The sequence below is a fragment of the Dipodomys merriami genome, unplaced genomic scaffold, assembly GCF_024711535.1.
Source record: "Dipodomys merriami isolate MVZ:Mamm:240054 unplaced genomic scaffold, mDipMer1.0.p SCAF_36, whole genome shotgun sequence".
NCBI lineage: Eukaryota > Metazoa > Chordata > Mammalia > Rodentia > Heteromyidae > Dipodomys > Dipodomys merriami.
This window is the reverse complement of record NW_027205159.1, coordinates 6,830,506-6,843,716: the sequence shown is the minus strand read 5'-3', so window position 1 is coordinate 6,843,716 and position 13,211 is coordinate 6,830,506. Positions and strand designations below refer to the sequence as shown.

Below are 13,211 nucleotides of genomic sequence, written 5' to 3'. Positions count from 1 at the left end.
TGGCTTAGTGCCTTTTCCCTTGTCACAGAGAAAAAAAAATTATAACAACAAATAGCAACAAAGATTCATTTTCAAGCCTTTCAAGCCTGTCAGTCTTCCTGTGCTCTGGGGAGGATAGCAAAGTGATCACTCAGGATAAGAAGAGAGAGGGGGCGTCCCTACCACCTCTGCCTCCCACTGCGAGAGGGAGAACAAAGGACAGAAAGCACCTGAACCATCCAGGCTTCACAAGTGGATTTTATGTGCAGTGCTCCATTTGACTTTAGCCCAGTTAGTGCTGAGTTCAATTGAGAACATTTAGGTGCTATTCCAAAGTTCCAGCACCAGAAGGTAGAGTTGTGTGCTTGGTGTGGCCACCCTTGTAATTAATGACATCTGCCATAGTGATGCTGAAGTGACTGGCAAGCATTTAGGAACTCTGGAGTATGTAATAGCACCTACACTGCCCCCAAACAAAGAGTGATTATTAGTATGATATATAATGTGGCATTTTAGTTCCAGAGTAGGTTAAACTCTTATCTATTGAGAAGCCTGAGTTTCTAGAGAAAAGCCTTGTAAAACACATAAATTAAAATTGAACTAAAAATAAAGTTGGGGCTCTTCCACAATGTGTAATTTCTTCATTACGATGGAATGCAACACAGTATCTCCCCCTTGGGTTGCTCAGATTCAGCCAAAACAAATGCAAATGGCTTGTCAGATGACAGCTGTTTGATAAGGCTCCTCTGCAAGACCTGCATGCTTTACTTTTTTCCGTGAAACTTGGGATGAAAGGCAGAAGGCAGGAAGAGAATTAATGTAGCATACAGTCTAAAGGCAATGCTACAACCGTGATTAAGTAGAAAAGTTAAAAGGCACAGATTTTCCACAGCTTCGCTGCGTGCAACCCATCCGTGTAACAAGTTGACAGGCCTAGCGCGCCAGCTCCATCATCCCCTCCGACAGCTAAAACACTGCACCGCATCCCTTTTCAGAGAAAATTTGCGTCTGCACCATGAAGCGTTGTACATTATTTCTTAGCACTGCAGGGGGCTCAAGTCCATATGGAACCTTCACAAATATTACCACAGATCAAACCAGCAGCGTTTGGAGGCAGATTTGACATACCTATTTAAATGAACAGCAGGGGTCCTCGGGCAGCCTCGGGCTGTGCGGGAGAAAGCCTCAGTGGAAGCAAGAGTCGAAGCTCCATTACTCAGCAAAGACACACTCTACATTTATCATTCATTTCATTTCTGCCAGGGCAAGAAGCTCATTTGCCCAAGGTCAACAAAAAGCAAAAAGAAAGGTTTCTTTTTTTTTTTTCCCCAAGAAATAAATGTACCTGACAAGTGGGGATTTTGTCCTCTGGGTTTGTGGAGCACAAATAAACAGCAGATAAGTCTAAAAAAATAGAGTAAATGGGCACATTGATTCAAGCCATTGAAAGCGGACCGTAGATGGGGGAAGCCCCATAAATATTCCTGTAACTTTAAAAACTCATATACTGACTAAAATAGAACTTGACATCGTGTTCTAAAAATAAAATGGATCCTGCCCTTTAAAATGGGATGCAGTGGCATTCAGCTCTTTTTCACGGTAATTTTGGAGAATTCTCCCAAATGTGCACACTATCAAACACAGCTCTTAAAACAAAACAAAAATTGTCCACAATAGACTAAAACGCAGTTGGAAGTCAAAGTGGAACAGAAACATTTTTTCAGGTGTGGTTTGGACTCACACTGCATTAGCCCGTGAAAAGCAAAAACTTCATATGAATAAAAGACGCAAAGTACAGACAACTCTCAAGGTAAATTCAATGTCTTCTGGTCCTGCTAACAGGGTTTTCAGGGATTCCTCTTGCTTTAGCCTCCAAGCATACACATGCACTATAATTTCAATTTGCAAGTGAAAGTATTTTAAGGACAATTTCAGCACAAAGTCTGTAAGATTTATCAAATAAAAAATAATATAAAACATTTCATTAACACTGCCTTACCTTGGAAATTTTATTTTCAGCCATTATTAAAACACTAAACTCTGAAGGGGGAAAACATTTGTAATATGATTAATTTTGTAGATACAATTCATATTTATCATAGATGTTGTATACTTACATGCATTAATGAATAATATGATTGTTTGCCAGTATAGAAGAGAAAATGAAATGGGCGGCCATCTTCTCCCCATTGGATTGCTAATAAAAAGTCAGACAAAAAGAAATAAAAAGATATATAGGTAGGCCAACAGCAGTATTTAACTACAGTTATTGGACACTTTTATAATTGGCTTATCTTTTAAAATAAAAATGTACTAGTATTTAGAATTCATATTTAGTTTGCCATATTTAATATGCAAATATTTAGGATATTTAATATTTCAGACCAGCTAGCATAAACATTCAATAAAATACTCCACTACGAGAATGTCTTGTAAATTGTTTTAAAGTAAAAACACATAAAACACATCAAATTATCTACAAAGGACCACAAAGATTAATTATGGCTACAGAAACAATGTATCCCTGTGTCCCTCAAAAGGAAACTTGGTAGTCAATAATGTATTATACTCTAAAATTTCAAGCCACACATAATGTAACAAATTTTAAAAATAAGAACTTATTTTTTTCTATGCCACAGCATTTGTTTCAACCTGTGGCGACTTGCCTTTGAGTTTAAAACATCTATGACAGAAGGGGCCTCAGAAAGGAGCTGCCTATAATTCCTTCCGAAATACTGGGGGTCAGGTTGACCCACTGTAACAATGAGATGTACAAGACACTATGTTGAAAACGAACCTATATAAATAAGACAAGCACCACTTCCACACTCTCTGTCTACTCTCTGTTTCACAAGTAACTATTTGCAGTGACTCCTGTAAAGACCACGCTTCCAGGTCCATACATGAATTGTAAACTACTTTTGCTACATAATATATAAAATATAATATGTAAATATTTAGTGTTATATAATATGTAATATATTGTTACATAATATGATATATTGTATATACATATATATATATATATATCACATATATACCATAGTCAAATCTGTTTCTTTTTCTTTATAGCAGTATTTTCCATCTTCTTGTTCATTATTGATCCCATTACAGAGCTTCTTTGGACAGTTTTGCAGACTGCCCTATTGTCATGCCAGTTGATTACTGTACACATATTAAGTGTGGTATATGCTGTGGGTGTTTAGAGGGCCACAACCAGTGTGCATGGAAACCACTGTTTCTACACCCTTGTGAGCAGTCTTTGTCCCGATGGAGTGTGTATGCTTAAAGGTGTTGGGCTCTCCAGAACAATTTTCTTATCTTTTATTCTGAAATTTAGATATTTATCTGGAATTTATGTGTGTAAGGTCATGGATTATTTTAGCCAGCAGAAAAGAGCCTTCTTCTTCTTCTTTTTTTTTTTTTTTTTTTTAAGTAAGCACTTTCCTGCTGTGATATTTTCTGAATCATATGCAAGATACTTTTTTCTCTGGGGATAATTAGTATTAGGCAGACCCAAGCTACTTTATGTGAATATACCTAACAGAGAACCAAAATATCCTAATGAATAGTGAAAAATAAGAATTATTGGACATTTGGATTGAAAGATAAAATTATTTGCCCATGGCTTAAAGATGCTCTAATCATTTTAAACACCATGTTTAAACAGTTTTTTTTTTAATTAAATTCATTGTATTTTCCAGTAGCTGTTATGGTAGAGCCCTTAGTTCAAATCTCCCCAAAATAAAGATATCCCATCTTGTATGTAACACACATACACATATAGCAGATATCAGAACTGACATTATTGATAAGTGTATCTTGTTAGCAAAGACACTAAAATTTGAAAAACTTGTCTTAGAAATCACAAAATCTGACATACACTCCTGCTGGAGGTTAATATTCTACTCTGTTCCACTGTTCTGTTTATTCTGTATCACAAGCACCATTGTACCCATCAGAACTTTCTTCTGCATTTTGACATCGGATAGAGCAAACTCCCTACCTTATTCTTTTTAAGAATTTCCTAGGGTTTCTTGAAACTTAACTTGTAAAATGATATTGATAATTTATAATTTTGAAAGAACTTTTGGAATATTGTCTTCCATTACAGAAATATGCAATATGTCTTCCAAATATTCAGATTTTCACTTCTGGTCTTCAGTTTTTGTTTTCTATACAAATCTCTTATTCTGTACTCTTTATTGGTATTGCAAATGATTTAGTTACTTTGTTGCTCTTGATACTGCTTCTTCCCATTTAGTTAACTATGAACAGATTTAAAAAAGACAGTATTAATTATACAAGTATGTACTGTTGCTATAAGGATTACATGTTGACATTGCTTGGTTAGAGGAAAGGTGGGTTTTCTAGTTCTTTCTAGCTCTTACAGGGCTACCTCGATGAAATAGTACTGTCTGCTCTTCTTAGAAACAAACCTAAGTAGTAATACATGACACACATATGACAAGACGTGTTGCATGTTCCTATAATAGAAGACAATATTCCAGAGCTTCTTTCAAAATTATAAACTATCAATGTCATTTTATAAGTTAAGTTTCAAGAAACCATGGGAAATTCTTAAAAAGAATAAGGTAGGGAGTTTGCTCTGTAGTGTTTTTAGCTGCCTTTCTATCCCAGTCCAACCTGGGCTGATACTCGCCATCAACTTCACTCTTTTCACCATTTGTCCATAATGCCTAGTATGGCTCTCACAGTTTATTTAGAAACTCTATGATAACTATTTGAACTGTTTCTAATTTTTCTTGACATATATTAAAATTTTCTTATCTTCTGGCCAAGAAACAGCCTCTTTGTTATTATTATTGTAAAGGAATTATTTCGGGTCTGACATTTTCAAATGTTTAATGGCTTTTTTTTTCTTTTACATATTGCTTTCCTTTAGTCCATTTTCCTATTCAGGCTTTTCTGTTGTTAATATATGTAAAAAATATTTATTTTAGGTTTCAAGCCTTTGTCATATTTTTTTTTTTTTGGTCATGGGGGGTCTACTCTGGGCCTGGGCGCTGCCCCTCAGCTCTTCAGCTCAAGGATAGCGCTCTACCCCTTAAGCCAAAGTGCCACGTCTGGCTTTTTCTGCTTATGTAGTGTTGAGGAATTGAACCTAGGGACTCATGTGTGCAAGGCAAGCACTCTACCACTGAGCCACCTTCCCAGCCCAAAATTTTTCTAATGTCTTTTTGTCAAAGCTTTTACCTTCGCAGTAGTTTGTCATCTTTGTCTTTGCTTTTTTTTGTGTGGTTTAATATCATTTAAAAAATAATGAGGCTGAATATCTATCTATTCCTGTATACTAGCCACCTTACTTCTGTTCTGGAGTTTAAATTTCTTAATTCCATATCATACAGTGACTTTGTAAAGTTTAACCCAACTCTATCATTTGGACACAATCTACTTTGTAACATTCCTTGAAACAGATTAAAAGGGACACATGCACATACATCTGGCACATATAAATATATATATATATATATATATATATTTATACAGCTTGGATTCCATGTTTTTCAAAGTGGTTCTGCAAAATACATAAAGAATGAGAAAGGCAGCAATTTATTTTCTGTCAATATCACAGTTCTGTTGCCTGTATCATCATTACACTCCAGTGTATGACCATTTCATCATGTGTGGTGGACACTGATGTCACTGACAGGCAGGATGCTAATTGGCTTCCACATAGTCAGCAGTTCAGCCTTTAACTACCTGTGATGCCTTTCTATGAAAAGGATCGTTAAAAAGTTTCAGAACAACTGATATTGTGTTTTGGAATTCAGATACTCAAGTAATAATATTCTACTGAAATTTCCATAATAGTCTTTCCGATTTTTCACAGTTTATTGTTTCAATTTCTTTCTTTCTTTTCTTTCTACAGTGCTAGGGACAGGATGTATGGCCTTGTATATGCTATATGCATATACACCATACTAAGCTACAACCTCAGCTACTTGGCTGAGACATGGTCTTTCTACGAAGCCAGGATGGCCTTAACTTGCACTCTTCCTGACTCTGCCTCTCAAATGTGGGGGAGTAGCAAGCAAACAAGCAAGCAACACTTGATACTGTATCAGAGGACTCTTCCTAATTTCTTTAAGGTTCTTCTTGGTGTTTCTTTGTTTAGTCTACACTGTTTTTTCCTACTTTCTACTTTTTGGTGGGGTGAAAGGTCTAGGGATTGAACCAAGACTTGTACTTCTAGGCAGGAAGAAACTACTCCTAGAACTCTATTTTTGGTCCCATAATTTTTTTTAAGTTACACTGGATAAGATTTCTAAAACAATACTGAATAATGAGGTACATGTGGACATAACCTTTGTTGTTCCTGAATGTAACAATTAAAAAATGACGAATTTAAATTTCAATTCATTTGTGTTTCTCATGATAGCCTTCCTCAAATTAATGAAGTTTCTCATTTCTAGTGTTTTTTTTTTTTTTTCAAAACAATCCAAATAAAACCAAACAACAACAAAAAATGCTCAACTTTGTTAACTGATTTTGTGTTTTCTCTCTGGAAATACTCTCCCTTTGATTCACAGAGAAAATTACATTAATATTAACTTCCTAATGTCAAACCATTCTTATGTTCCCAGGGAAAAATGCTCTCTAGTTTATTTTCTTAATAAAATGCTTTATTTGGTTAGCATTTGATATAGGCTTCTTTTCCAAACAATTCTTCTCTGGACTTGATAATTATGTGAGCCTTAAAGCAAATTTAGAAGCCTTTACTTGTTTTCATTTGCATCTTGGAACTGGCAAGACTTAGGTTCAGGTCTCTTTCATAGACCTCTGATCTTGGGCTTCTCTGGGTTTTCGTCCAATCAGCATTTTCCTAAGTAAGACAATTGTGACAACTGCATTATTCTCTAAGCCACCTGTGTAAGAGTTCTGAGGTAGGCCCTTTGGCCTTTCTACATGCCCTTCCTGGCTTTGTGTCCTTAGTGAGTTAAACTCTGCTTTTCATTTCACATCCATAAAATAGAGGAAAGAATAGTAAGTAGGTGATTAGTGTGAAGGTTTTGGGTTAGCATATGTGAATCACTTTGAAGTATGCCTATTATTTTCCACATTCCAAAAAACATTAGCTGTTATTACATGAGATAAAGTTACTCGTAACGATCTTATATTTTAAATATTCTCTAAATATTATGTTAAATTCTTATTGTTGGGCTGGGACTAGATCTCAGAAACAGAGCATTTGTCTAGCATAGAGGAGGCCCTGAAATAACCAAAATAAAATAAAACTTAATGTTGTTCTCTTTCTCCTTTAGCAAATCTGCCCCATGTTCACTGATTTCATTGGCTTTTTTCAAAGGAATACTTGGATTAATTACCATACTCATTCTTCAAATTTGTTCATTATGTACATCAATTTAGATTTCCCTGAACTGAACACTTCTGAAAACTCAGTGCTTAGTTCACTTATTGTCAGTCTCTCTTAATTTCTAATAATGTATGTTTGTCTATGCAGCATACAGTGGCCATACCCCATTGGATTTGACAGGAAATATTCCCACTGTCATGGGCTTCTAAATACTCTGTAAACTCAATTTTTATTTTGTCTTTACTGCAACATGGCTTCTATTGATTTTAAGTGAGAAAAATCAGATAGGATTTCTACTGTTTGGGTTTTGTTAAGATTTTTTTATGACCTATTTCATCATAATTCTATTAACATTCCACATGCATTTCCATAGAAATGTATTCTTTGTATTTGTATATGTAGCTATAAAATCATGCTGTGTTATTCAAATTCTTTATAGCCTTAGTTAACGGCTTTGCTTTATAACGTTTCAATAGTAAATGTTTGGTGCAAAAAGGTTCATGGTCATCACATTCACTTAATGGATACTAAATGTTTGGTGCAAAAAGGTTCATGGTCATCACATTCACTTAATGGATCCTAGGTTTTATCCGTATAAATTAGCATTCCTGTCTCATTGAGCGGTTCCCCATCCTCTTTGAATTCCATATTGTCTCACATTAGAGCTCCTTCTTGTTTCTGTCATTAATCTGGTGTATGGCTTCATTTTTCCCAGTATTTTCTTTTTCTTCTGCCAGTTGCAGAGCAGGGTTTTCATGTTAACTCAATTTAGATGCTTCCATCTTTCAATAAAGTGGTTAAACCTTACAAGTATCACGGTCCATTTATTGAACCTAAAGTTCAGTTACTATTTCAACTTACAAAGATCTGTTTGTCCTACACTTACAATGTACAGTAAAATTGGAAGGTATACAGCCAAACCTATTTGAATAATTCTATAGGAGTATTGCTTAATTTAAAAAATAATATATTTTCAAAATGGCACGTGAACAGTGTGGGAGGATAGACAGACCCCGTCAGTTGTTACATTCTAGCTGCTTGTAATTAGGTAAATCTAATACTGTAAAACTAGTCTCAGAAGGGCAACTGAGTCACAACTAGTAGAAATACATAGAACAAAAGGTGAGAGGGATAAGGGTAAAGGTGCTGAAAAGTTGAAAAAAAGTTTTTTTTAAAAAGTTGAAAGAAGTTTTTCAACTTTTCAGCACCAGTAAAAAAGACTGAAAGCACTGCCACTTACCAACATTTATAGGAATGCCACTAGGAGCAGATTATTGAGCCTGTGTTTATTACAATTATGCTCTAAAACTAGCCAAGGTGGATTTTGAGGTATTGCCTTTATTTATTTCCCCAATAAGTTGATGTGATGTATTTTGTAATTATCATGTCTAAGAATGAAGGAAATAAGAAAGACTGAGGAAACAGGAAAGACATGAACAAGTTAGACAAAGTGTTTAAGATTCAACATAAAAGTTCTTCCTTCCTTCCTTTTTGCTGGCCATGGGGCTTGAACTCAGGGCTAGGTGCTGTCCCTTAGCTTTTTTGCTCAAGGGTAGCACTCTATACTTTGAGCCAAAGCTCCACTTCTGGTTTTCTAGTGGTTAATTAGAGTTAAGAGTCTCACGGATTTTCTTGCCCAGGCTGGCTTTGAACCATGATCTTCAGATCTCAGCCTCTTGAGCAGTTAGGATTACAGGCATGAGCCACCAACATCTGTCTCATAAAAGTTGTTTCTAAGGTTAGAGTAAAGCTGTAGAACACTCAGTTCTGAACAGCACTACAGCTGAGCAGAAATACTCACATAAAACAAAATTTCTATGGATGTACCTGTACTCCTTCCAATCTCTCTGAAGCATTCTGAGCACTCAGTCTGTTCAGACACTCTATCTATGCTGCCCAGCTACACATTACTAACTCAGTTGTATTTAACCCTAAGTGGGAGTATTATAGTTTCATGTTTTCTTTAAGTACAGGACACATGAATTATGTACCATCTAAACAGATGAAATACAAGCTCAAGCAGAAAAGGTAGTTGCTGCATCTAAGAAAATGAAGTTGAGTGTTCTAGAAAGATTCTGTGGCAAGTTCTTTAAAAAAAAAAGAAAGAAAGAAAGAAAAAGAAAAAGAGTTGTGTTCATTTCAGTGTGGTTGAAGGAAAAACACTGATGGAAATATAGAAATTCTTTGTACTCAGATTTCTTAGTAAGTTCTGTTATACTCTTTGTTCTACCATAAGGAAATCAAAAATAAGAAATGCTGACCCATCAGTATCATGGTCATATGAAACAACAAACACAAACTTAAAAATCCCTCCAGGGACATATCACAGCTGATGAACTCATCTAAGTTTACATTTATTTTTAAATGGCCTTTACAATGAATACAATTTTTACCCCTGGTGCTGGGGTTTGAACTCAGGCTCTTGTGCTTGCTTGATTGGCACTCTACCACATGAGCCATGACTCCAGCTCAGTTTTTGCTGATTGTTTTGGAGGGAGAGTCTTTGCATTTTTCTGCCTACCTGTCTTCATACTATAATTCCTTGTATCTCAGCCTCTTGAGTAGCTGAGATTACAGGTATGAGTCAATTGGGCCCAGCTCCTAAATTAAGTGCCAACTACCACTGGTCTGTAAAAGGCTTCTAATGCATTAGAACATTTAGTATTAAATTCTCTAGCAATTTTAAGGCTTGTGGGTTAAAAAGAAAAATAAAATTCTTTGTAAAAAGTCGGAGAAAACAGATGGCATGGTAGGAAAGACAGTTGGCTGCTCATCAAAAGTAACATACAGGGCTGGGAAGGTAGCTCAGTGGTAGAGCACTTGCCTTGCAAGCATGAAGCCCTGGGTTTGATTCCTCAGCACCATATAAGCAGAAGAAAAAGCCGGAAGTAGTGCTGTGGCTCAAGTGGTAGAGTGTTAGCCATGAGCTAAGAGCTCAGGGACAGCGCCCAGGTCCAGAGATCAAGCCCCATGACTGACAAAAAAAAAAAAAAGTAACATAAGACAATGGAATTATATCACTAAAGGGCTGAAAGGACAAAGAAAGAAATCTGTATTCAGACAAATATGATTCTAAAATGAAGAATTAAAATATAAATAAAAGTTGAAAGAGTTGACAACAGATCTATACTAAATTCTTCATCAAAGAGGCACAGAATGCAAGTAACTTCTATGACATTAGCACAGGCATAAGCTCTAACCCTACCTAACATGAATATCCTTTAATAATGAAGAACAGCTTATAAACTCTAATTATTGGTTATTAGTTACAAAATGTTTTTGACAATTAGGACCAAGATGGCAATATGTGAGCAACTGCTGATATAACCCAACACTGTAATAGAGGAGGGGAAAGTTTATTCTTTAGCAAACTTACCTCTTTGTTTTGGAAAAATCTGTTCAGGATGCTGTAAAATAAATTTAAAGTGTTATTAGATAATGGCTGTAACATATAAAACTAAATGAAAAAAAATTTTTTTAAGTAATTAAGGTAACTACCTTCATTATTGGTCTGGCTCGTTTCTCAAACAAACCACTTGGAAGAAGGTAAGTAATAGCTTTCTGTAAATAACAGACAAAGGTTAATTAACAACTGATATCAAATAAACTCATTTATAACTATTATTGAATACTTATTGTAGACCAGACATTGAACTAGTGAACTAGTGTTCCATTTTCACAGTCTCAGTTCATTATCTTTTGGGGGAGGGCATTACTGGCATTTGAACCAGGGTCTTGTGAGTGTGAGGCTGTTAACTCTACCATCCAGCCATGCCTAAGCACTTTATAAATACCACGATAAAATCACTACATGCATACTCTCCCCTGCCCCCCAAACCCCACTTAAACTTCTAAATTGGTATTGACAATTTTCAAGTGTCAGCTTCAAAGGTGTCACTCCTTCAATGTGATACACGAATAATCTGTTTGCAAATAAAAGTGAAAAGCACTCCTATGAAAACATCTATGGCAAAGTACTCAAGGCAATCATTCAATTTTGCCAAGGGCAAAGACAAAATCTTGGCAAGAACAGGCTCTGAATCTAATTTACTATGTTGGTCAGTTTTTTCATTATTGGTACAAATATCTTAGACAATTTAAAGGAGAAAGGATTTATGTGGGCTCAGGGTTCCAGAGCAGATGTATTCACTGGGGCCCGAGCTGAGGCAGAACACTGCAGCAGGAGGGGGTGGCAGGGGATGCTTATGTCATGGGATCCAGGAAGCAAAGAAAGACAAAAGGAGACCAAAGAGAAGGTGCCCTTCAAGGGCAAGTTCCCATCAACCTACTTCCTATAGCTAGGCCCTACCTCCTAAAGGTCCCAGCCCCTCCCAAAATAGGCTCACTAGCTGGGGATCAAACTTTCAACACTTAAGCCTATAAGGGACATTTCATATTCGAATCATTACATCCATCATGACACTCCTAATGTTTTTAGATGATCTTTCCATTTTCCCCCAATTTTTTGGTTTCTTTTTTGGTGCAGGGGTTCAAACTCAGGGCCTTACACATGCTAAAGACAGTTTACCACTGTCTACAACCCTAATCCTTCCCGGTGTGTGTGTGTGTGTGTGTGTGTGTGTGTGTGTGTGTGTGCTTCCCGGTGTGTGTGTGTGTGTGTGTACATGCTGGTCATTTGGGGGTTTGAACTCAGGGCTTGGATGCTGGTCATTTGGGGGTTTGAACTCAGTGTGTGTGTGTGTGTGTGTGTGTGTACATGCTGGTCATTTGGGGGTTTGAACTCAGGGCTTGGATGCTGGTCATTTGGGTGTGTGTGTGTGTGTGTGTGTGTGTGTGTGTGTGTGTGTGTGTGTGTGTGTGTGTGTGTGTGTGTGTGTGTGTGTGTGTGTGTGTGTGTGTGTGTGTGTGTGTGTGTGTGTGTGTGTGTGTGTGTGTGTACATGCTGGTCATTTGGGGGTTTGAACTCAGGGCTTGGATGCTGGTCATTTGGGGGTTTGAACTCAGGGCTTGGATGCTGTCCCTGAGCTTTCTTTTCCTCAAGGATAGCACTCTACCACTTGAGCCACAGTTCCAATTCCAGCTTTGTGGTGGTTAGCTGAGAGTCTATGGACTTTGCGACCCAGGTTGGCTTTAATCCATGATCTTCAGATCTCACCTTCCTGACTAGCTAAGATTATTGGTGAGAGCCACTGATGCCTGCCCAGTGCTTGCTGAGTTGTTAAATGATGTATACTCTTTCAAGTTTCTTAGTAGTGAGCTTCATACCTTCTTGGGTGTGACTCCTGTTGTTATCGACAGTCTTTATGCCCTTTCCCCGAGTAGCATAGGGGAGAGGATATGAACATCCCTGGCCCTTTCACAATCTATACGAGGGCTTATGATCAAATTTTACCCTACACATTTCCAAATGCTTCTACCTCCTAGAAAAAAACTATTGCTCCCAAGTTAGGAGCACCTTTTAAAACTTTACAGGTCAGACTTCTCCTTTTAAGACAATAACATAATGAATGACACAAGTTTTTTGTTGAGCAGTGTCAGATGAAAGGTCTGTAGCCTGGGATTTTAGCATCCTGTCTGAATGCTGAATGAATAGGCAGTCAGTACACTGGAAGACAGTGCTGCTTTTCAGAGAGCATGGGCTTCCTCTGCCTACCATATAATCAGGGGTATAAATTCACCTATCAGGGAGCCTGGCTGTGGTTCTGGGCCACGTTTCATTCTCTTATTCTGCCTCTATTAATTTAAACAACAACACCAGAACAAACACCAGAATGCTAATTTAATAAATAAAAGCCAAAATATAAAAACAAATCCAAAATATAAAAGACAAATCCTCTCTTCCTTTCTTACCTACAGGATAAAAAAGGATCTTTTATTAGGTGATTCTGAGACAACTGATTGCCAGAGAAAATAAAAGTGTATACAAACCTCA

At 36.8% G+C, this 13,211-nt stretch overlaps 1 protein-coding gene across 1 annotated transcript in view; it reads right to left on the bottom strand.

Moving 5' to 3' along the window:
• The window catches only part of Mrps9 (mitochondrial ribosomal protein S9), a 69,166-nt gene that overhangs the window by 17,320 nt on the left and 38,635 nt on the right, over positions 1–13,211 (bottom strand). Inside the window, exons 3-5 of the mRNA XM_069988615.1 lie at positions 10,817–10,879; positions 10,695–10,725; positions 2,097–2,176 (exon numbers count right to left, since the gene is read on the bottom strand). Coding sequence (XP_069844716.1) covers positions 2,097–2,176; positions 10,695–10,725; positions 10,817–10,879 — 174 coding nt within the window. The remainder of the gene's footprint in view (positions 1–2,096; positions 2,177–10,694; positions 10,726–10,816; positions 10,880–13,211) is intronic.